General features: G+C 36.6%; 1 protein-coding gene across 5 annotated transcripts in view; it reads left to right on the forward strand.

Annotated features, from left to right (window-relative positions):
- The first annotated feature begins 533 nt into the window (after positions 1–533).
- The window catches only part of CAPN3 (calpain 3), an 87,310-nt gene continuing 61,331 nt past the window's right edge, over positions 534–26,512 (forward strand). For 2 of the 5 annotated variants that reach the window (XM_051977152.1, XM_051977153.1), the window contains exon 1: positions 550–1,219. In XM_051977152.1, the coding sequence (XP_051833112.1) occupies positions 911–1,219 (309 nt within the window). In that variant the 5' untranslated portion in view covers positions 550–910. Of the gene's footprint in view, positions 1,220–26,512 lie in introns of all 5 variants that reach the window. The other 3 variants (XM_051977157.1, XM_051977156.1, XM_051977154.1) reach the window with 3 other exon arrangements.

Here is a 26,512-nt window from a genome sequence, read left to right on the forward strand (position 1 = left end):
CTTCTTCAGCTCACTTTACAGATGGGGAAACTGGGGTAGCCAGATTAAGTGATTTACCCATAGTCACATAGCTAGTAAGTATCTGAGGCCAGATTAGAATTCACACAGTTAAATTTTTCTGGCTTAGCCCAGTGCTCTATCTATTGCGTCACTTAGTCATTAACTCCAGATAGCATTCTGCTATCTCATCAGTGTTAGAAATGAAAAATTTACCTTCTCTTAGACAATATGTTTCTCCAGAATTCAATAACTCAACATTTTTTCTTGCTCTCTTTTCTTGTTATAGGTTTTCACAAATTAGTTATTAGATGGCACTGTTTCCGGTTCAGTAACACCTCAGCAATTGTTCTTAGTCAATTGCTTCCTTTGCTAATTTCAAGCATACTATTTCCCCTTTCCATGAACAATATTGCTCCATGGTGATACAGGCTCAGAAATCTCCTAGCCAGGTCACTCTTCTCTGTAATAAGACAACTTAGAAAAGCTTGCCTCTCTCTTAGGCTCACATGCATTAACTTTCTTCATGTTTATTTTTAGTTGTCCTGGCTCAAGCTTCTCTGGGTCCCTGGTACAGACACGCACAAACGCTCTCCTTCTCTCTGGCATACATGCTCCTGTTAAGAACCCCTGAGATAAAAGTGACTTTTCTCGTTCCTTGATCAGAAAAAAAAAAAATCTTGACTACAAGGGGCCATATGGTCACACTAAGCTATTTGGGATGGACATATATGCAGAACAATCTTCCAGAAGGTTTTAAAATTCAGAAGTCTCAATGTTGACAGTGTCTCTCAAAGGACAAAGCCTTCGGTTGAACAGCACTAACTTCCTCTTTACTGTTGCTTCCTTTCTTCGGAGGTAACACTATCTTCATCTCTTTCAAAAACATTTTTTCCTTCTTAATTTGCCAGGTATGCCAACAGTTATTAAAGCTTCAGTGGCACAGCCGACAAGGGCTGGGCCACTTTCCCCAGGATTGGTTCCTGCTCCGGTCCATAATCCGACCACCGATGCGGGTGGGGTGAATTCTGGGGGCATCTATTCAGCTATTATCAGCCGAAATTTCCCTATTATTGGAGTGAAGGAGAAGACTTTTGAGCAACTACACAAGAAATGTCTAGAAAAGAAGGTTCTGTATGTGGATCCTGATTTTCCTCCCAATGAGACCTCTCTGTTCTACAGTCAGAAGTTCCCCATCCAGTTTGTCTGGAAGAGACCACCGGTGAGTAGCTGACTATTTTCTGTTCTCATACAAGGTTCTTGCACTCACTGCCTCCACCCCATTCAGCTGTCACTACTACACTGTGGCATCCTGTGAATTGTTTTGTTGGATTCTTCTCCCAAATCTGCAGGAGGAAGGAGGGAAGTATGTAATCTTAGACATAACTAAGTCCCCAAAATATCAATAGCAGGAGGGAATTAGGATCTGATTTTCTTTTTAGTTTTTTAATTAATATTATTTGCTTTTTATAATTGGACCTCTGCCTTAACTTATTGAATAAAAGGAAATGCTGTCTTTTTTTTTTCCAAAGTAAATCCTACTCAATGTAAGTGTGCTTCCTTCTCTATTTTGATTTGGGTTTGTTTTGTTTTTTTAGGAGTCCACTTTCTCATATTGAAATACTATTGATCATTTAGTCTTTTAGTAATTATATGTTTCTGAAACACAAAAACACCAGAAAGAATTAATTGTGAGCAAAAGCAAACTTCTCATCAACAGTCACACATTTCCTAGCACCACAGAATATCAAGTTGGAAGGGAAATGCCTATTCCCACTCTCTAATTTTACAGATGGAACACTTGAGGCCTAGAGAAGACAGACAAATAACTAGTTTGTTTAACTAGGAAAGTTGAATAACTATCCAGTCGTAACACCAGGATTAAACCTAGATCTCAGAACTCTCATTGGGACTTTTGCCTAACTTCTTATGTTACTAATTTTCACTAAACTACATAAGAGAAAATGATTGTGCATTCATTTCCTTCACTGTTCACTCCTGTTCTTCAACTGACATGATGCTTATTCTTTGTTATTCATTAGCCATGAATAATAATTTCATTTTCTCTGAAAGACAGGGGAAATTTTTTACATTTTAACCTATGTGTTTTGATAATTAATGTGAGCTCCTTTCCCATCAGGACAATGTTCCCAGATTGATTGGTATGACATAGTGACCTCTCCTGGAGACTTCTCTATTTGAGAGAGAGGACTGGGAAGACATCAGAATGTGTTGATTAGAAAAGTGTTAAATATCAGGAAATTAAATGAATATTGTTCTATGTCTGAAAGAGCCCTAGTGCCAGGAAGCATTTTACTACAATTCCATCGACCCAGAGGGGCCCATTCAGCATTTGTACAGCATGTTTTTGACTTGAAATGTTGATGAATTTCAATTTTATATTGAAATATAAATCAAATCTAATCAATATCAAAAGATATTTATTAAGCTCATATTTACAAACAAGGTATTCTGCTAGTTCAGGGCAGCTATGATATAGTGAATAGAGTGTAACACCTGGAGTCTGGAAAACTCATCTTCTTAGCTTCAAATATGGCTCCATACACTGCTAGTATGACTCTAGCAAGTCACTTAACTCTATTTGTCTCAGTTTCCTGATCTGTAAAATGTGCTGGAGAAGGGAATGGCAAACTACTTCAGTGTCTTTGCCAAGAAAACTCCAAATGGGGATATAAAGAGTTGGACACAAAACTGACTGAGCAACAATTCTGCTAAGTTAGTAACATCAGTATTACTGTAAGAACTGTTTCTCTTCTCCCTCTTCCTTCCTCCCTCTCCCTCTCTCTCTCTCTCTCCTTTTCCCTTTCTTCTCCTTCTGTTTCTTTCTCTGTCTCTATCTCTGTCTCTTGTGTGTGTGTGTGTGTATGTGTATCTGTTTCTGTCTCTGTCTGCCTGCCTCTCTGTGTGTGTCTCTTTCTTTTTCTCTCATGTCTACAATTAGAATAATTCTTGTTTAACCATATCTGTAATTTCATTAGTATAGGGAGTTTTCAGTGAGGAATTTTCTTTACCTATTTTTTCACTTTTAAGCAAGGTTAAGGCTAAGGTAGGAAGGGGGAGGAACAATAGTATGGCATGGATGGACATTGTTAAATTTAAGCTTCAGGAAGACCTGAGTTCAAATCCCATTTCTATCACTTACTAGCTGTGTGATCTGAGGCAAGTCACTCTACTCTATCTTTGTTTCTTATTTGTAAAATGAACAAATTGGACTCGGTGGTTTTTAAAGTTTTTTCCAGATCGTATGATTTCATTACCATTTTATCCTGTCTATATCTGGTTTCTTGTTTGTATATTATCTTCCCTATCAGATGGTAAATTTCTGGAGAGTGAGGATTGCCTTTAGCCTTTGTTTGTTTTTAATGTCAATGGTATTTCATTTTTCTAATTACATTTAAAAATAGTTTTCAACTTTTATTTTTATAAGATTTTGAGTTCCAAATTTTTCTCCCTTTTTCTCTTATCTCCCCAAGATAGCAAGCAATCTGATCTGGTTATACATGTGCAATAATTTTGAACGTATTTCCATATCAATCATGTTGTAAAAGAAAAATCAGAACAAAAAAGGAAAACTACAAGAAAAAAAAAACCTCCCCCAAAAATGAAAAGAATAGCTTTGATCCACATTCAGTCTTCATAGTTCTCTTTGTGGATACAGATGTGTACTTTCTTCACATCCCCAGCACTTATTATGATGTCTGGCAGATAATAGGTGCTTGATAAATGGTTATTAGCTGAATAGAACCTCTCTAAGCTGCAATTCCTTTAGCCATAAAATGTAATTTTATTTTATAATATTTTTATCAGAGATAATTATGAGCCTCAAAATAATAATTGTGTATTATATAAAGGAAATCTGTGCATGCATCCAGGATAAATCATGCTCAGTCTCTCAGCTGAACCCTTTCTCAATACTTGCCATGACTTGGTCCGTTAGGACATGCTTGTCCACCAGGATATTGTTCATTGCTATTGTTCAACTGCTTCAGGCATGTCTGACTCTTTGTGACTCTAGTTGGACTCTGGCAGAGATACTGGACTGATCCACCATTTCCTTCTTCTGGTCATTTTACAGATAAGACAAAGAGGGTTAAGTGACCTACCCAGGATCACACAACTAGTAAGTCTCTTAGGCTGGATTTGAATTTAGGAATATGAGTCGTCCCGACTTTTTACCCAGTCACTAGCTGCCCAGGACGCTGCTCAGGTTTAACTTCTAACACTAAGTTGGAGATCAATTGAAGCAGACCTCCAAGTTGCAAAAGGGGTTCCACTTGGGATATTGCCTTAGGATTGTTTATAACTTTGGCTACTCATGTACCCTGAGAATTTTCAACACAGTCTTGGAATAATAAGCTGTTAGAGCTAGAACACTAGCACTAGCAATCATCTAGTCCTACTCCCTAACTTTATAGCTTAAGGTGAATCCCAGAAACAATGAATGACTTGTTCAAGATAACAAGGTATATAAAGAGAAGTTGTAAATAAAATAGTCTAAGAAATTTCTGGAATATAAAGAAAATTTTAAAAATTTATTTTATTTTTAATTTGTGGAATAAAACAATAATGAACTGCAAATCTACTATGTACAATTTTATATTTCTTTCAAATATACAACAAAATGATCATGTGAATTTCTTTTTAATAGTATTTTATTTTTCCAAATATATACAAAAATAGTTTTCAACATTCACCTTTGCAAAACCTTCTCTTCCAAATTTTTTCTCCTTCTTTCCCTCTTCCTCTCTTCCCAAGACATCAAGCAATTTGATATAGGTTCAAAACATGTAATCTTTCTAAATATATCTCTATATTCATCATGCTGTGCAAGAAAAATCAGATCAAAAGGAAAAAAACTTCAAGAATGAAAAAAGCCACAATCAAACAAAAATAATGAAAAAATGAAAATACTGTCTTTTGATCCACATTTAGTCTTCATAGTTCTCTCTCTGGATGTGGATAGCTCTTTCTATCACAAATCTATTGGAATCGTCTCCATTCATCTCATTGTTTTTCAAGCCCATCACAGTCGATTATCACATAATCTTGTTGCTATGTATAATGTTCTCTTGATTCCACTCACTTCACTTAGCATCAGTTTGTGTAAATCTTTCCAGGCCTTTTTGAAATCATCCTGCTCATCATTTCTTATAGAATAATATTATTCCATTACATTCATATATCATAATTTATTCAGCTAATGGGCATCCACTCAAATAAATTGTTAGTAACACTTAATGATATTCTTTTGGGGATGGCTAATTGATAAATAATAGCAATAGCCAGCATTTGTGTAACGCTATAAGTGATAATGAAGTGCTTTACAGATGTTATCTCATTTGATCCTCAAAACTCTGGGAGTCTGGTGCTACTATTATCTTCATTTTACAGATGAGGAAACTGAAGCAGATAATGGTTAAGTGACTTGTTTAGGATCACATAGCTGATGAGTATCTGAGGTTGGATTGAACTTAGTTCTTTCTGATTCCAATTTCTTCAGCTGTATCTATTCTACCTCTTAGCTACCCTAAATCTTTAGAAGAGGTATACCTACTAAAGAAAGGTAGTCTCAGTCATCCTTGAGCATTTTAGAGTAGAAAATAGGCTGTCTTAGTCTTTAAAATAAATACTAAATATAGAGAAAACCCTTGCATTGTCTCCACTATTCAGGCTAACCTGGGGTGATGGTGGTAGTGGTAAGCAAACTTGTTTTCATTCTTAAGGAAACTTTTCTCATTATTCAGGCTAACATTGCTAGCTGAGGCAATAGCGTATTGGAGATGGAGTCACAAAGACAAGTTCAAACCCTACCTCACACACTTATAAACTATGTGAGCCTAAACAAGTCATCAAATTTCTGTCTGCTTCAGTTTTTCCATCTGTAAAATGGAGATAATAATAGCACCTATCATAGGGTTGTTGTAAGGATCAAATAGGATAATATGTACAACAATCTGCAAACTATTAAAATGTGTTTATAAATACTCAACAACAGCAATAATAAATAAATGTTGGCTAGGTGATGCAGTGGATAGAATGTCAGGACTCAGACACTATCTGTGTGACTCTGGGCAAGTCACTTAACCCTATTTGCCTCAGTTTCCTCATCTGTCGAATGAACTGGAGAAGGAAATGGCAAATCATTTCATTATCTCTACCATGAAAACCCCAAATAGGGTCATGAAGTGTTGGATACAACTGAAAATGACTGAACAACAAAATCTGCAACTGATTGTTAGTGGAACTGTTCTAGTGGGATTACCTTCTAAAACTGAAATAAGTGATAAGATACTTTCATGTTTGGAGCTGTGTCCAGCTTTTCATGATCCCATTTGGGGTTTTCTTGGCAAAGATACTGGAGAGGTTTGCCATTTGCTTCTCCAGCCCATTTTACAGTTGGGGAAATAAAACTGAGGTAAACAGGTTAAAGTGATTTGTCCACAGTGACACAGCTCATAAGTGTCTGAGGTCAGATTTGAATTCAGGATGATGAGTCTTCCATACTCTAGGCCCAGCACTCTATGCACTATGGCCCACCTAGCTGCCCTGATTTGACACTAGTCTAACTTAATCTGGATAGAAATACTCCCCTGACATTCCTCTCTCTGCTCTCTTTTCCCCAAGCAGCTTGCTTTCCCAAAGAGCCTTTCCCTGCTAGATTAGTACATCCATCTAAGGAACCAGGACCAGGACCCTTTCAGGAGATCAGTACTTTCTAAGTATTACAAAGCATGACTCTGGCTCTAACAATTTGAACTTGAAACCAAATGAGGCATTGAAAGTCATTGAATATTTAACACGAAGAGGTTTGCTTTGCCCTAACATGGCAAGGATAGATAAAAAGGATACAGTGGCACTTAGCCTTTTTGTTCCCATATGGAAACCCATCTGGTTATTAGGTCATCAGGGCTCGGCAGTTCTCCAGGTCTTAGAGACCCACCAAGCCTGAGAGACCTACATCGCATAAGGTTTATGGCCCTAAATGACTCCAGGTCCCAGGAGCAGCTTTGCCCCACACCTGCCCCATGTTGTCTGCACGCTGGGGGTGGGATTGAAGGGGAAAGAAGGGCAGGTATGAGGCAAGCTAAGACCAATCAAGACCCCAGGAGCAGCTTGATTGTCTTTAAGGTAAAGTTTCCCTGTATTGTGGTGAGAAGAAAGCTGCTGCATCAGTGTTACACTGATACTATTGCACTAAATTGTTATAAATAAGTTATGGAAAGATGGAATAAAAATGGTTCCTTAATCAAGTAATCAATGTAAAGATCAACCTTATTGTCATACTTCATACCCGTGAATTGGCCAGAAAAGACCAGAAAAATGATTCTCTTTTCCCTCCTATGTTTACTCATCTTCTAATATAACCCTTCTATACAACCCCACACCCCTAAAAACAGTTACCCACAGCCTCTTCTCTTTAGAGGAGTTACTACCATCTTCCTGGGCAATGAGGAAATCCAGGATATTGTAACACATCCAGAACATTTTCAAGAAATTGCAGAGTCTCAACATGCAACTAAGCAGATAAAGATGTATCAATACATATAGATATATCAACATACATAGAGATATGTCTATTATCTCCATTGTAAACTGTAATTTTCTTGCCAGGATTCTGTTAGGAAGAGAGAACTATTCCCATTGGATAGAGAATCATTCTTTGCTTGGTTGTGTATAAGGTTATTATATGTAGTGGGAGCAGAAGGATGAGGAGGAAGAGAACTGATCAGAAGATTCCTGATAAATTGATTTCCCCCCAGTCTACTTCATAAAATTGGAGAATATAAGAAGCAGATAATAGAGATGATGAGATCTTAAATTTAAATAGAATGTTTACAATTTGATATCTGTTTACAAGCTGTGAAGTTCTTCAGACAAAGTAAGAACCTGAGAGAGTAGACAGCTAGGTGGTTCAGTGAATAGAGAACTGGGTTTCTGTGTGGAAAACCTGAGTTCAAATCCAGGCTCAGACATTTATTAGCTGAGGGATTCTGGGCAAGTCACTTAACCCTGTTTTCCTTAATGCAGTGCAGAAGAAAATGACAAAACACACTGTTATCACTGCTAAGAAAACCCTTTGGACAATATTGATGTGTTATGATCTATGAGGTCATAAAGAGTCAGATGTGAATGAACAATAACAAGCTGGAGGAAGAGAAAAACTCCAGGAAGAAGTCAACACTTAGAGGAACTGGTTCCTCAATTATATTCCAGAGAAATTTCCTGAAGTGTTAAGCTACAGACATGATCAAGGCACTAGCTCCTCTAAGCTCCTCTACATTTTGGCATTTTTTGAGAGTCTTTTTCCCTCTCCAAACTAGCCTAAGTTAGGTCCATCCATTACACATAGTCTTACTGATTTTTGTTGTTCAGTCATTTCAGTTATATCAGACTCTCCATCACAAACCCATCTGGGGTTTTCTTGGCAGAGATACTGGATTGGTTCTCATATTCTTCCTCAGCTCATTTTATAGATGAGAAAATTGAGACAAACAGGGTTAAGTGATCTGCCTAGGATCACACAACTAGAAAGTGTCTGAGATCAGACTTGAATTCAAGAAGACGAATTTTCCTGACTCCAGAATGCTATCCATTGTCCCACTTAGCTGCTCAGTCCCATTGATGGAAAGGGCTAAAAATCAGGTTGCTCAAAACCTTCATTTTTCAAAATTTAGTTAAAATTAAATATAAAATTCAAAAAATAGAAAAAGAAAGAAAAAAATAAAACAAAAGAAAACATTGTCATGTGCCCAGCAGAACAAAAGAAGGGATTCAAAATTTGTAAAAATAAATTTCCATTTCAAGAAAGCAGATATAATAATAGAAGAGATTATATATTCATGACTGAATAGTTTCTTCCTTGTAGATTATTCTTTTGTCTCTGTTGTACATTTCTTACCTAATTTTCCCCCCTATTCATTCCCACCACCACCCCAAGCAGGCTACAGTTAAGCATAGATATATTTATATTCACAAACACACATATATTCATACATACATGTATCTATGTACACATAAATATGTATACATATAGATACACATGTATATACACATTTACATATATGTAGAGATGCATCTAAAGCAGCATTAACATGGCTGACATAATATAGATTTCTTTCTTAAATGAATCTTTAAGTTTGATTTTAGCTGAGATCAATGATTACTAGCCCTATTTTTTTCCTAGTGAATTCTACTCCTGATCTTTGTTATAGTATTTATGTATATCTCAATTATTCTTTTATTTTCTCTTCTTGATCTGTTCTCCAGATCTGTTGTTTTTCTTATGTTTCACATTCTATTCTAATTTTTTTCCTACCTGCTACCTCTTCTACTTTAATTCTATTCCTTTGATCTGGCAATTTTGAAATTTGGCAATAATATTCATATTTCCATGCAGGATCTCTTTGAGGTGATGATTGGTGTATTTTTTTCCTATTTTGACTTTCCCCTTGTGTTCTATCGCTCCAGGACAATTTTCTTGGATTATTTCTTGTATCATTGCATCAAGGTTCTTTTTTTGTTCATAGCTTTCAGGTGGTCCAATTATTCTTATATTTTCTCTTCTTGATCTGTTCTTCAGATCTGGTTTTTTTCTTGTTTCACATTCTATTCTATTTTTTTCATTCCTTATATCCTGATTTGTTATTTCTTGATCTCTTATAGTTTTAGTAGCTTCCCCTTGCCCAATTCTAATTTTCAAAGAATTATTTTCTTCTTTAAGACTCTCAATCTCTTTTTCTAATTGGTTAACTGTTCATAAGCTTGTTTTTTTGGATAGTTTTTACTTTTTTAAAAAAAGTTTTTTGCTCTATCTCTTTGATTTTTAAAGTCTTTTTTGAATTCTTCTATAAATTCTTTCTGGGAAGGTGACCATTTAATGTAATCTTTGGGGTAAAAGAGGCTTTTTTTAAACTTCACTAAATTCTGAAGATGAACCTCATCTTCCCTGTTCCCATAGTAAGTTCCTATGGTTGGGTTCTTTCTTCTTTGCCTGTTTTTTTAAAATAAGAATTATTAATTTAAGCCCCTCTAATCATGGGGTGAGATGGGATGGTACTTCTATCTTCACTTCAGCTCTCCCTTCTGACTTGGAATCCTAAACCAAGAGCTCCACTCTCCTGCAAGTGCTGGGAGCCAGCAGTGTCTCTGCCCCTCCCTCCCCCCTGCCTCTGCACTCACAAGTGTGCTGGTTCCTTCTTACTCAGGGCCTCATCTCTGCAGTGCAACTGGGCCTGATATTCCTAATCAGCAAGGTTTCCTCAGTCTTCCAAGACTCAGATCCTATTCCCTGTTATCTGGGAGGTGAAAGTTCCTGTGGTTCTTACTGAGGCTACTCCCTGGGCTCCCTGCTCTTTCTGCAAAGCTAGCCTGGAAGTGTTTATACTTCATTTCAGCTTGTTAGGTCTGGATCTTGAGGTCTTTCTTCAGGTCTTCTTGGATTGTCCCAGCAGAACCCCTGTTCTGCCCCAAGTCTTCTTGATTTTTCACCAGTCTATGTTTGCCCTGAGGCACAATTTTGATGTGTTTGTGAGGGAAATCTGGAGAGCCTGGAATTTTCTGACTTTCCCAGAATCCTCCTCCTCTGTCCCTCATTTTATAGGTTAGGAAATCAAGTACTACAAAGATTAATAAATGACCAAGCCAGGATGCAAACCCAAGACCTCAGAATCTAAAGCCAATCTATTTCCATTGCTCTTCCTTGTTTTTAGAGAAAAAGTTTTATTTTAATAATTAGTGGGCATGGTGGGCAACTGTTCAGCTCCTTTAAACTCTAATAGTTTAAAACTACACTAAGATGTTTGGGACATGTTTTATATATCTTCAGTCAAAAATAATTCTTCCCCAATACATCCATCAGTCAATCAATGAGCAATCATTTAAGCACCTATTCTGTGCTCAAGCCTCTTGTTTGGTACCTGAAATACAGATGAAAAAAGCATCTGCCTAAATTTTAGTTAATTCTAATCTGCTTGTTATTACTGAGTACTGAGGAATTCTTATGTGTAAAACCCCAGTTTTTGGTTTCTCCAGTTGAATTCTCTCCTCTTGGATACTTTTCCTGGCTCTTCTGAAGTTGACCTTTGTCTCTTTCTAGTTCACTTTCACTTCCTTAGCTTTGCTTCTTCTCTAAAATCACTTAAATTTCCACTAACATTTCCTCCCATGACTTCTGTTTTGTGTGATTTTGACAAGGAGGAAGGGGAGAGGTAGAAGGGGATTTCCATTTGACCCTCATTGCCAGCATTTCTGGATTTCACTTCCTTGGCCAGCTATATCTTACCAAAGACTTTAAGACCAAGCTCTCATCTAGGCCTTCTTCTTTTGTATGCATAGATCCTCTGGCAATCCACTGAATCCTACAAATCATTTCTCAGAATAATGTTATTAAATGAATAAAATAAAATGCATATGATTACCAAAGTTATAAAAAAATTTTTTTAAACAAATTCATGGATCCCAGGTTAAGAAATTCTTTCCTAGATTAAGCATCCTTCTTTTTTACTTCCTAATTATTAAAGAAATGTAATTCCATACATTCTTTTGCTTTAATTTTGATAGAGTAAAAAAGTTTCTTTCTATGTATCTCATCCTGTCTTTCCAGAATAATTGTCTCCTCTTTGGTTTCATTATAAGCAATTTTCCTTTCTTGGATTTGGTTTCCTTATGAGTGAAATGACAGAATTAAATTAGATTTCTAGGACTCTATTTCTGTCTAGACACTGTTATCTGATGTTATCTTTCTATTTTTTGAGAATAACTTTCTTCTCTTTGATGTTGTAAACTGTTGAGTTTTAAATCCAATCTTCAAAAAAGTGAGAAATCAGAATTCCTAGGCAGTGCTGGGGGAGAAAAGAATATAATAAGTGATCTATAGTTGGAGGAACAGAAAGAAACTAAGCTACAATTCTGGGGGCAAAAGGCAAAATCTTGCTTTCTTCTATTCTCATGAGTTATTCATACAGTACAGGTTCAATGGGATAGGGGTTGCCTTTCTAGCAACTCTAAGTTCATTTTCCTTCCAGACTCTTATGATAGCATTATAAGACTGGAGGCCTGCATGCCTCCATTGGGATATTGATGTTGGGAAATTAAGAGAATGTCTCATTAGCAATTACAAATTTAATTTTTCTTCCAATGGATGTGATACTATGAGTCTTCAGAATCATAGGATCCTGGGGGAATAAGAGGGGATTTGCCAGAGACAAAAGAAAATTGTATTGATTATTTTTGACCTACTTTATGTATTTTCAATAGGATTAAATAAAAGCTATTCTGTATCTAACGTAGCCTATATCCTATCTGGCATTCTAATCTCAATTCTCATTGGCAAGACAAATCCCCAGAGCAAGAGTGCATCTCCCACCCCCTTCAGCATTCTAGAGGATTTTCCAGAGAGGTTGAGGTGTCTTTCTAATCCTAATGGTTTAAATAAGTCAATTATTAAACATTTATTGTCTACTATGTGTGAGGCACTGTGCTAAGAGATGGAGATACAAAAAAAAAGCAAAAGGCAGTCCCTACTCTAGAGAAGCTCGCAAATAAATGGAGACCCAATATGGAAATAACTATGTACCAACAAGTTTTATAAAAATATAATAAGAAATAATCAATAGAAGGAAGTAGAAGGCAATATTTTAGCTGGGATTTCAAGGCAGTCAGGGAAGCCAAGAAGGGAAGATGAGGAAAGGGATCATTGAATATAAGAGGAGTTAGAGAAAATGCCCAGACCTGAGATATGGAAAATGGTGTTCATAAAATAGCAAGGAGGCACAAAGACTACGTGGAGAAAGGGAAGGTATAAAGTGCAAGGAGATTAGAAAGGTAAGAGACCCATTATGAAGAACTTTGAATGCCAAACAAAGGATTTGTATTGATCCTGGAGGTGACAGAAAGTTATTGAGGAAGGGATGTGTGTGTGTGTGTGTGTGTGTGTGTGTGTGTGTGTATGCATGTGTGTGTGTATGACATAGTTGGATGCATCCGTTAGAAAAATCACTTTGATGGCTGAAAGTAAGGTGAACATGAGTCCTTATTTTAGTATGTTGTCAATCTTAGATACCAGATACAATTGATATCTCCCTTATATCATTGACTGACCCAGGGATTAGCAGCCCATTATAATTTTTAAATAATATTTTATTTTCCCCTAATTACATTTTTAAAATAATTTTAACTTTTCTTTTTAAGTTTTGAGGTTCAAATTCTGCTGAAACTTAATGCTGAAAGGCATTTACCCTACCAAGTTCATTTCCAAATGTAGCATAGCTGCTGGACAGACAACTCTTTCTTGGCTTCAATTATCCACTAGTACTCTGGGTCAAGCAGGTCACGTCTTACCAGTTTAACAGCCAGCAAATTCTAGCATGGACTCCTATCTCTGGACATCTGGCAACTTGCTCTTCAAACACCTCACTGTTGTCTGCCAGGCTCAGCTACTGTCCAATAACAGTATGGACTTCTGGCCATATCTCAAAGTTTAGGCGGCCACAGTTATCTCTTGCACTCCACCTAAGGGCAGTTAAAAAAAAAAAAAAAAAAAAAAAACAGACATAACAGTAGGACCATATGCTTATGGTTTCACATCCTCTTGAGGTGGAGTAGAGTAGACCACTAGTGCTAGAGCTACATATCTCAGCAATAGCAGGACCATCCATGCCAGCTTTGTGCCTATATGACTATAAACCCCACTTAGGCTCATGTAGTGGATCCCTACGCATTTTTAAAATTAGAAATTTAAACAACTTTACACAGGGAGTAAACAATCTAATAAACCTTAAGCTCTATTTATAGTATCCAATCTCATCCACGTAATAATGTTATTACATAATTGTAATTGGCATACAAACATTAGTTTTTATTCTACTTTTTTCACTAAGTAGTACTTCATATATACATTTCAGGCTATCAATAGTCTACGTGTACATCATTTCTAGTTGCTATATGTATTCCATTATGTTAATAATGCCATATTTTCCTTAACCTATTGTTGAGCATTTGGGTTTTCCCCAGTTTTTTATATTGCAAATAATGCTTCTTCTTTTTAAAAACATTTACTGATTTTTTATTTTTATATTGCTTTCATGCCTAAATATATACACCTTCTTCCTTACCCAAAGGATATTATAAAGAATGTAAATAAGGGGTCAGGAACATTTCAGCAAAATCAGTCTCTAAACCAAACAATTTATAAGCTTTCTTGGCAGCTTATGTAGAGTTCCATACTCTGTAGGTCTAGAGACTTACCTCTACAGAGAAGTAAGGAAGTTGCATTTTCTCATCTTTTCTCTGTCACCAAGCCTGCTCTTTATAATTATGCAGCATCCTTGAATATTTTTATACAAGTACTCTTTTCTTCCTCTGGGAAGCAATCCTTTTTTAGGATGTATTCCAGTATCATTAGATCAAAGTACAAAACAACATTCTTCTGTATTAAGGGTTACTGCTGGAAGCCCTCTGGAAAATTTACCCAAATGGGTAAAAATTTAATAACAAAAACATTGACTAGACTGGACTTCAAAACACTGCTAGTCTAAACCTCTGATTTCAAGACAAGACCATCCTATAAAGTTAGATTTCTGCCCGTTTTATAAAGTCTTCAGAGGGAATGCCACAACCAATCTTGAAAATCATAAATGCTACCATTTCAGTCATACCTCTTCTGTATTTCTCAGTGGAAAGAGAGAATAGTTACATACCATTATTAATTTGGTAGCTTTTCATATACTTAAATTCCATTTCTTTCTCACCTTAGTCAAGCAATAGTGACTAAATGCTCAGGTCAAATAACCCAATTCCTTTATTTTTCCACCTTGGTCAGGCAATACTCACTAAGTGCTCAGGTCAAATAACCCAATTCCTTCAGCCTTTCCTCATAGAGTCTATTTCAGGAATAGACACATCCTATTAAAGAATTGGGCCAGATTTCCATGATGGAAAATGCCCTGGACAGAGCACTGAGTTAAAGTACTTCTGGAATAAAGCACCTAAGGATTGGTGGGAAATTAAATTTGATTACATGAAACTGAAAATGTTTTACATGGGCAAAATGAAGGTACCTAGGATTAAAAGGAAAAAAGGATCATATAGGGGTGAGAAGAAATCTTTATTTTAAATTTCTCTGATCAAAGTTTGGTACTCATATGTAAACAATTCACACACATATACACACACACGCCATTCAAAAGCTATTATTTCAAATCTAATGACATCATGGGGTGCAATCAAGAATAAGGATATTTAGCCTAGTAATTGACAGGTGACAGAACTTGGCTCTTTGAGTACCTTTCTACCACTAATTGTGCTTTCTCCTACAGTTAACTGGCTCTAGACTATACTTCACCCCCATCCATTACAGATATCTTGGAACATCTTTCCATGTGACCTCTTGCTGCAAGTTCCATATCCCACTTCCTCCACCTCTTGTTCTGGTTACAGTAATCAGTTGCTTCTGATTTCAAAAAGGTCAGAACTATATTATGATTCCACTCACCATACTTGTGACTCCCCAGACCAAAGCTAGTCTAGTCACCACTTCCCTATATTTGTTATTTCCCCTAATAAAGTCTAGGGACGGTCTCAATTCTATTTATTTGCATAGTGCTTCTTACATAGTAAGTGCTTACTAAATCTTTTTATTCATTCATTTAAAAATGCTATAATCTAATACACTTTCCCAGTTTGTTCATGACTGATTTATCAAGATAATAATACATTTAAATACTTTTTACCAAAAAAAAAGCAGATAAGAGAAAATCCATTAATACAAATTTAGACAAACCAATTTCATTAATAGTTAAGTATACTGGCATTAGCCTATTAAAAAAATCATCTAACCTGTTCTAATTAGCGGTGATTATATTGTCTGGAGACTGAGCTATATCTAACAGGAAACTGAAGGAAATATATCATAAGTTTTTTAAAAAATCAGACATAATATAAAAATTCACTATAAACTATATGTAACTGATAGTTTAGGGTTGCCCTTGCAACTCTGGGTCAGAAGATGTGACTGGGTTCAAATCCAGGCTCCTTAAATTATTCAAGATTGAAATTAGCTAAATCTTTAAATTCCATTTCCTCTTTTGTAAAAGGGGACATTGATACTTGTGTTAGCCATCAAATAGGGCTTTGTATAGATCAATCAATGAGTCAATCAACATATATTTATTAAGCACCTACTACATGTCAGATACTATATTAGGCACTGGAGATACAAAATTAAGAATGAAATAGTTTCTATTCTTCAAGGAACTTGCATTCTAATAGAGGAGAAAACATATCAAATTATGTCCAGCATAAATATGAAGTGAAAAAAATTACAATGTAGGTCAATTTAAGGTAGTTTAGAGGGAAAGCACTAGCAGTTGAAGTTGAGAATGAGGTATCAAGAAAAGTTTCATGAAGAATATGCACTTGAACCACTTCTTAAAGGAAAAGAAGGACTTTGTATTGTGAGTTACAGGCATGGAAAATGGATGATCCAAATGTTTTTTCTAAATCTAATGAGATAATTATATGATTTCTGGTAGTATGGTTATTGATATGGTCAATTATGCTGATAATTTTTCTGATAATGAACCAGCCCTGCATTCCTGGTATAACTCCCACTTGGTCACAATGCATTATCCTAGTAATAAGTTGCTATAATCTCTTTGTTAATGTTTTATTTAAAATTTTGGCATCAATATTCATTAGGGAAATTGGTTTATAATTTTCTTTCTCTGTTTTGGCCCTTCCTGGTTTAATTATCAGTACCATATCTGTGTTATAAAAGGAATTTGGAGGATTTCTTCCTCTAGAAAAATGGACAATGCAAAGGCACTGAGATAGGAAATTGAATTCCCTACCATAGAACAAGAGGCAGCTTGGTAAAGCAGTGGATAAAGCACCTGGCCTAGGTCAGGAATATCTGAACTTAAAACCAGTCTCAACCACTGACTAGCTGTATGAACCAAGGTAAGCCATTTAACCCTGTTTGCCATAGTTTCTTCATCTGTAAAATGAGCTGGAGAAAGAAATGAGAAAACCTTAAATGGGGTAATGAAGACTTGTTTATGACTAAATAACACCATCTCAGCAACAGAGGAAAAGCAAATTTGGCTAAATTATAGAGAATGGGAAGGATAGAATTATCCGGTAACCTAGGTTGAGATCAGATTCTACAAGACTTTGAAAAGCTAAACAGAAAAGTTTTATATTCTAGAGACAATGGGAAGCTTTTAGAATTAGACTGAGAAGAGGTAATAGTGGACAGGAGGGGTTAAGAGAAGAGACCATGTCAGGAGGTCATTGCCTTCAAAGGGGGCATGAACTCATGAACTTCTGGCAGCATAATTTCAGGAAGCTGAATTACTAAGGGTCAAAATGAAATAATCCAGGCAAAGTCCTTATTTCATCATAGGGCCCTACAAATAACCATGAATTACTCATGCTTTCAGATCGTAAAAGGTTGTCTGAGAATGTTACACCACAATGGGAAGGAGATTACAAGCTTAGTACCATACTTAACCTCAACAGAATAGATGAACTGAAAATGTTGTAAGATACTTAGAGGCAGCTATATAAGCAAACAGAAGACTGCCTAAACTTGTTGATGGTTATTTAAAGCACCATCATTCAAACTCTTTCCCTCTTTGACTTGGAGGCTTGGAAACATAGCTCTTCCTTCTTAATTCTCTCCTCAACAGTCTTTTTTTGTGAATATTTGAATTATTAACACTTGATTAAGTTTATAGTATAATGCAAAAAACTATTAATGTAGCATCTGGGTTCTTCCTCACATGTAGGCCCTAGAAAACTATTCCTCATTCAAAGCATTCTGTATATCAAGACCCACCTATAGTTCATAAGCCCCAACCAATGTGTACAATTTTATTAACCAACTAGAAAGGATATTTTCATTTAAAAGGAAAAAAAAAAACATTCAGCAAGCACAATAAATCAAGTGAAAATTTCTGCCTTGGAATCATAGGTTACCATATTACTAGGAGGAACATGGAGGAAACAAGAAACCTAAGAATATAGGTGAAGCTACATACATGCTAGGACATGTGTGGCATGACCATATGCATGTAGGCAGGGGTATATTGGTAAATGTTTAATAACCAGCTCTGTGAGAGGGAGATATACATGTACCCACAATATGCATTTAACTTGTTACTATTTTCTCTATCACTTTATTAAAGTTAGACAATCAAAAAAAAACAATAAATCAAACCCTTATGCCAATTTTCAAGATATAAATGCTCACACTGAAAATTTAAAAATCACCTAGTAAGAGCTGGATTCAGCACATTCCTCCATATGGGGAACATTGACAGGGACATGGATACCCAGGGTAATACTTATGTCTGATGCTGCAGTATCCCTATATGTTCTGGGGGTGTCACTGTGTTGTTTTCTGCAAGGAATTGTGCTTATTGAGTCTCTGTTATCCAATGCATTATCTCTGCTAGGTATTTCTGTTGGTACCTACCTTTAGTTGCTAATCAACTTCCTGCTGCTATTCTTTTGCCTGAATAGGTCATTTGCTGTTTTTTTTGCTACCATCTGCTGGGGTGCAGAACTAGTAATCTCCACCTTCGAAAGGGATTGTTAAATTTTATCTTCATAGATCTAGCCCATAGCTAACAATTGAACTCAGCCAGGTAAATGGCAGTTCTTAGAATAGTATTATTTTCACTCAGGAGCAGTTAGATTAATACACAGTCAATAGAGTGCTTAGCCTATAGTCAGGAGGACCTGAGTTCAAATCAGACCTCAGACAATTAACATTCAGTAGCTATGTGCCATTGAGCAAATCATTTAACCTCATTTGCTTTGCAAAAAATAAAAATGAAAAAACCTTATAAAACTAAGTCTATCGAAGAAATTTAAACTACTTCTAGCCATATGAAAAGATGTTCCAAGTCATTATTAATCAGAGAAATGCAAATTAAGACAACTCTGAGATACCACTACACACCTGTCAGATTGGCTAGAATGACAGGGAAAGATAATGGGGAATGTTGGAGGGGATGTGGGAGAACAGGGACACTGATACATTGTTGGTGGAATTGTGAATACATCTGGAGAGCGATTTGGAACTATGCTCCAAAAGTTATCAAACTGTGCATACTCTTTGATCCAGCAGTGTCTCTACTGGGCTTATACCCCAAAGAGATACTAAAGAAGAGAAAGGGACCTGTATGTGCCAAAATGTTTGTGGCAGCCCTGTTTGTAGTGGCTAGAAACTGGAAACTGAGTGGATGCCCATCACTTGGAGAATGGCTGAATAAATTATTGCTCAGTGAGAAGTGACCAACAGGATGATTTCAGAAAGGCCTGGAGAGACTTATATGAACTGATGCTGTGTGAAATGAGCAGGACCAGGAGATCATTATATACTTCAACAACAATACTATATGATGATCAATTCTGATGGACATGGCCATCTCCAGCAATGAGATGAACCAAATCAGTTCCAATAGAGCAGTAATGAATTGAACCAGCTACACCCAGTGAAAGAACTCTGGGACATGACTATGAACCACTATATAGAATTCCCAATCCCTCTATTTTTGTCCACCTGCATTTTTGATTTCCTTCACAGGTTAATAGTATACTATTTCAAAGTCCAATTCTTTTTGTACAACAAAATAACTATTTGGACATGTATATTTATATTGTATTTAATTTATACTTTAACATATTTAACATGTATCGGTCAACCTGACATCTGGGAGAGGGGATGGGGGGAAGGAGAGAGAAAATTGGAACAAAAGGTTTGGCAATTGTCAATGCTGTAAAATTATCCATGCATATAACTTGTAAATAAAAAGCTATAATGAAAAAAAATAAATTAAAAAAAAAAAACCTAAGTCTATGGCCTTAGTGAATTGGGGCAGCTAGGTAACAGTGGATAGAGTGCTGGATCTGGAGTCAAAAAGACTTATCTTCCTGAATTCAAATCTGGCCTCAGACACTTACTAGCTGTATGACCAAGGTAAGTCACTTCACCTTGTTTGCTTCAGTTTCCTCATTTGTAAAATGAACTGGAAAAGGAAATGACAAACCATTCCAATATCTTTGCCAAGAAAACTCCAAAGAAGATCACAGAGAGTCAGACACCACAGAACAACAATTAGTCAACTCTCCGATGACATTACAAAATTACTTTAAACTTTTGTTCAATTCTTTGATTGTCAATCTGTATTCTCTCAAACTATTTCAGGGATCTTGCCCAATAAAATGTCAAAGGAACAGTGTGGAGAAGGGTTAAGAATATTCCCTTTATTCTTATAACACTCCCATTTTTCATGCAAATCAATCTGGGTACAAGAACAGATGTGAACTTTTATCTCAATGGATCCTTTGTCTAATTTTGTGTGTGTGTGAGTGTGTGTATCCCTGCCAGCAAAAAAAAAAAAAAAATGGCTGGTGTTTGTTTAGCATTTCTGCCTGGACAAATCTCACTGGTCTCCCTACACTACAACATGATGAAACTCAGCATATAAACTATATATGTCAGCAATTACTAGTACGTTGTGTAGTCATGGAATTTTGTCCAACTAAATCTGACTTTGTTTTCCTAGTTCTTTCATCATATGGCCCTTGAAGAAATGAAAACCTTTCTGCCTGAATGGACCTGACTTCTGTGTTCTAATCCAAACTGCTCTCCTAAGCAGGTCCTAATACTCTATGGTGGTTGTTTTATTTCCCTTGGTTTTTACATTAAGTAAATCAACTAAACTGGTGCAATATACACAATACTTACATATATTCTGCTTCTGCTGTGCTTATAACATTCAAATATTCAATATGGCCAATGAGAGAATCCACCATGAGACAACAGGGAATTGGTAAAGCAGGGAAATTGGACAATCTCAGATAATATGAGCATAGGAAAAATCCCTGTGATTAGATATGTCTCAGATAAGATATGCATGGAAGAAATCTTTCTGTTGGAGAGATACAGAGAGACAAAAACAGAGACAGATGAGAGAGAGAGAGAGAGAGAGAGAGAGAGAGAGAGAGAGAGAGAGAGAGAGAGAGAGAGAGAGAGAGAGAAGAGAGAGAGAGAGAGAGAGAGAGAGAGAGAGAGAGAGAGAGAGAGAGAGAGAAAGAGAGAGAGAGAGAGAGAGAAAGAGAGAGAGAGAGAGAGAGAGAGAGAGAGAGAGAGAGAAGAGAGAGAGAGAGAAAGAGAGAGAGAGAGAGAGAGAGAGAGAGAGAGAGAGAGAGAGAGAGAGAGAGAGAGAGAGAAGGAGGAAAGTGAGGAGGGAGAGGGAATCAGGATATAGTAACAAGATATATAAAGTAAAAAGTCCTTTTATAGAGTCAGAATATTGGGCTTGAAAACTGGAAACTGAGTGAAAAATTCAGCTGGAGAATGGCTGAATAAGTTATGGTATATGAATGTTATGGAATATTATTGTTTTATAAGAAATTATCAGCAGGATGATTTCAGAAAGGCCTGGAGAGACTTACATGAACTGCTGCTTAATGAAATGAGCAGAACCAGGAGATCATTGTACACAACAACATCAATATTATATGAAGATTATTCTGATGACCCTGATTCTTTCCAATAATAAGATGATTGATGCCAGTTCCAATGATCTTGTGATGAAGAGAGCCATCTATACCCAGAGAGAGGACTGTGGGAACTGAATGTGGATCACAACATAACATTCTCACTCTTTTTGTTGTTATTCACTTGCATTTTGTTTTCTTAATCATTTACCTTCTTTTTAAATCTGATTTCTCTTGTGCAACAAGAGAATTATATAAATATATATATTGGATTTAACATGTATTGAATTGCTTGCCATCTAGGAGAGGGGATCAGGGGAAGGAGGAGAAAATCTGAAACACAAGGCTACACAAGGGTCAATGTTGTCAAATTATCTGTGCATATGTTTTGAAAATAAAAAGCTTTATTTTAAAAAAAGAAAAAATGAATATTGGTGTTGGAATCCTTACAAACTGCTAACTAATTAGAGTTTATCTAATCTTACAAGAAGATCTTGGCCAGAACCTGAAACAAGGTACTAAGTAGAACTAATTAGTACAATGCTTGTGTTTACACCTTTGTGTTCACACTTCCCTTAAAGCTCTTTGGGCCAGAGAGCACTATGGGAGAAAAACCATAATCCCATTCTCTCAGAAGATTCACATATAAGGCCAATAAAGAGAGAGAGCTATTCCAGAATATATTTTCCACTTGGCTGGCTGTTCGCAGAGGAGAGTTTAGCTGGACTGGAGAGGAGCAACTCTGGTGCAGACAGAGAGCACTTTGACAGATTTCAGCGGAATTACGCCAGAAGCCCTCTCTCTGAGGCGAGGCAAGACAGAATATTTTCCACTTGGCTGGCTGGTGGCAGAAGAAGACTTTTCAGAGGAAGAAGCTACGAGTCGAGAGTTCAGTGGACAACCAGATTCATCTTCATCTCACACCACTGTAGTTGGTGGCTGGGCTCCTGCACGCCCCCCACTGAGACCAAGCTGGTCTGAAAGACTCCCCAGAAAGCTAGCCGAGCCCCAAGTGAAGGAGACAAGAGATTCATTCCATCTCTGTGCTGGTTGGAGGCTGAAGAAAGCAGAGGCAGAGGCTGAAGGACAAAACCCTTGGATTTGGTGACATTCGGAGGGAACTCTTGGAACCAAGCAGAGAGATAGACCTCTAAACTAACCGGGCTATATTGGGGATGATAAAAGATCTGAACTCTTATCACCTGGCTGCGTTTTGAGAAGAAAAAGCTCACCACATTTTGGCGCCCGAACAGGGACTGATCCAGATCCATCTGAACTAGATCACAACATATTGGAGTTGGGGAAAACTAGATATTCATGGAAAGAAGCAAAAGATCCTTTTTTAGAATTAGGCTATTGGGGATTGGGCTGCAGCAAAGATTCCATTAGTAAACACTTTTTTAAAAAATGCTTTTTCTTTCATTTGTTTCTCATCTCATTTACACAGTCCTTCAGGATTTACAAAGTGCTAAAGCACATATTAGATCATTTGATCCTTACAACAACCATGTAAGGTTGGTGTTATTGTTCCTATTCATGGTTGAGAAAAATAAGGCTGGGAAGAGGTAATTGACTTGCCCAAGATCAGTCAACTAAGAAGTGCCCAAGGTGAGATTCAAACCCAAGGTCTTCCTGACTCCAAATCTAATTCTGTTTGGGGTAGATAGGTAGAGCACCAGTCCTGAAATCAGGAGGACCTGAGTTCAAATCTGACCTCAGACACAACACTTCCTAGCTGTGTAACCCAGGGCAAATCACTTAACTCCAACTGCCTCAGCAAAAAAGTAAAAAATAAATCCAATGCTATTTACTGCAACCCCTTAGCTATCTCTGCTAACTAGAATTTCCTAATAAAGATAGTCTATGAGTGAAAGAAGAACTATTTCAACAATTAAAAAAAAAAAAAGAGCAATGTTTGAAAAGACCAGTTCTACCATTTTTAAAAGAACTACAATTTAGTGTTCCAAAAGCCCAATGAAATTAATCCCTCAGAAGTTACTTGTTATGCCTTGGCCTTGAATCCTTACCAATCTTCAGCTGACTTTTCTCCAGAAATAGTCAGACAAGTCCAGAGACAGCTGCACAAGAATCTTAAAGACCATCTGTGAAATCACTAATCCGGATGACAATCACCCACTCTACATTGTTACATTGACTAGTATCTTTTTAATGCTACATGCTTTTCAATATAACACGTGGGAAGTATCCTTGTTACATTATGTATATACTGTAACCCTTGTTGTAAATGATAGTTATCCAACTCTCCAAATTGATTTGACTTTTAGAAGTATAGCTGAAATGAAATGTTTATGAGTATTGGTTATTTTGAAAACATTTACTTTATTTGCTCAATACAGAAATCAAAGGGGATGGACCTGCTTAGGATTTGGGATGACTGCTTAGTAGCCACCAAATTTATATTCCTAAAGTGACCATATTACTCCCCTGTTCAATAAATTCCTGTTATTTGTAGGATCAAATGCAGATTCTTTTGCCGGTCACCCAAACACCAAAGCAAAGCTTATAAAATAATTATTGTTGTTTGTCTTTCCTTCTGGAAGAGCACCAATGACATCAGGAAGTGATATCTTGACTTGCAATTGAATTGGATTTAAGTGAGATAGGCCTGTAGAAAGTCTTCAGCCTCCAGGGTCATCTGAGTCCAGTGGCAAGATATGGGTCAGGACAACTGAAGGTAGCCTTGGATATGGTGGGAGACCTTGGCCTTTTTAAGTTAAGATCTTTCTTAGGTCTCAATTTGTTTGAGGCAATGCCCATTCAGTAGTTAAAAACCACATTACAATGGAGGCATAAAATGGCATAATTTGTTTACTCAAAAAAAAAAATTCTATTTATACTTATTCTAAGTCATCAAAACTCAAACAGTGACCATGTGAGGCTTGGGCTAGAACTTGTTATTGGCCAATCATAGAAAACCAGTAGGATTTGGGTATGAAGCCTAGTCAGGTAACTTCATTTGAAACACAATATCAAAGCCTGGTTTTCCAGAATTCCATTTCAAATCATAAATAAATCATAAATAAAAAATAGCAATTGTTTTTGTTCTGGTACTCTCAGGGTCTTCCCCTTAAAGTTTGTGTGTCTGTGTGTGTGATGTGATACACCTCAGAACTGCAGTACTATATTACAACAAGATCTTCCAAGCTCTGGTCATTAGCCTCAACTCTATTGGCCAGGGTCAGTATCTCCATAGTTTTATAGACTTAACTCAAGATATTTCAAAATGAAAGAGTAACTTGTGCCCTGATGAGAAGAACTACTACCTTCCTGTTCCCACAGCTCAACTGTCCTGGCTTCCTGGTGGAAGTAATATTTTGTTGTTTTTTGAGACTGGGCTTTGGTTGTAAATGCTTCATGGTCCCATATAAGTTTTCCCCTCACTTCCTTTAAGTCCTAACTAAAATTCCACCTCCTACAGGAAGCATTCCCGAATCCCTCTTTATTTTACTACCTTCCCATTGTTAATTATTTCCCATTTATCTTATATATAGCTTGCTTTGTATATTTATGTGTGTGTGTGTTTGCAAGTTGTCTCTCCCATTAGATTATAAAATGTGATGAAAATGAAAAGCCCGAGAGACAGAATTTCTGGATAATTAACAATCAATTTATTAATTAAGCTGGAAAATAATCAATAAATTGTTATGTTAGGATGGGGGGGGCGGCATGTCACAATGTTGCCTCTGAAAAAATTCAGGCTCGGACCATCTCCAAATCAAGTAAAGACCCTCCATAAAGGAAAAAGCCACCCACCAGAGTAAGGTGAGGGTTTATACAGAAAAGGAAAAGTTAGAAAAACAAGCAGGAAAATTGAACAATTTCAGATAAGATTTTTTACACATAGGTACTATATGGGAAAAGTCCCTTTCCTGTCTGATCTGATATATCTCAGATAAGATTTTTCACATATAGGTGCTGTGTAGGAAGAGGAGTCCTGCTGTGTCTGTGATTGTCTATCTGTAGTCAGACGTCTTGCTTAGGTGGATATCTGTTTGTGACTACATGGCTACTGATGTTATATGTTTATTGCTCACAGCAGAAAGCTTCTGCTTGTCTCATTAGTTAATGGTCTCAGTGACCAAAGATAAACTATGAAGATCATCCATTGCTTAAATACCTTTACAAAAGTAACTACCTGTGATACACAGAGATAAATCCTGATTGGTGAACAATCAATGAAGAGATGAACAGTAGACTGAAAGCCTTCAGCTCCTAATACTGAAAACATGGCTTGACCATGTGACTCAAATGCTTCCTCCATCATTCTGAACAAAGGTATCCATCTCTATCCAGGCCACTCAATTTGAATACAGAGGATTTCAAAGGCTCAAGTCTAATGCTTTTAGGGCTGGAATTCACCTAGATTATATTCTCTTTACACTTTAATCAGAAGTAAACTCTCCTAGTTGGGTAGGGTGCAGTCCAAAGCCCAGGAGTAAAGAGAATGTTCCTGGAGGATTAGATCAAAAGTGAGCCCTGTCCTTCTGACTTACAAGGACTGAGCTTTGAATGAGGAAGTAAAAAAGAAAATAAAAAGCTCTGGATCCCAATATTAATAATTATTTCTTTCAACTTCTTGAGAGAATTTTTTAAATTATTTACTGACTCAGCAAAGCATATCATAGACAAACAAGTCTTTGACATGAACATCTTCACTAAAGCAGAATCCCACTTAAAATCACTGTAGCATACCATGACTAGTGTCTGTGAGATCTTGAACAAAAGTAATTGCCATCCCTAAGCTTCCATTTCCTTAGTAATCGTCTTACTCTTTAAAGTTTCTTCTATTGTTAACATCTGTGACTGATTCTGTGAGAAAATGAAGAAAAGCCATGAATATCATGTCACAGAGCACATATAACACATAACATCCTATGTAATATCTATTTTGTGATTAGCACATTTGACTCCGGCTAAACACTACAAAGCAGAAGATAATAAGATCACAGATTTAAGGGACCAT

Source organism: Antechinus flavipes, chromosome 2 (genome assembly GCF_016432865.1).
Source record: "Antechinus flavipes isolate AdamAnt ecotype Samford, QLD, Australia chromosome 2, AdamAnt_v2, whole genome shotgun sequence".
Classification (NCBI taxonomy): Eukaryota; Metazoa; Chordata; class Mammalia; order Dasyuromorphia; family Dasyuridae; genus Antechinus; species Antechinus flavipes.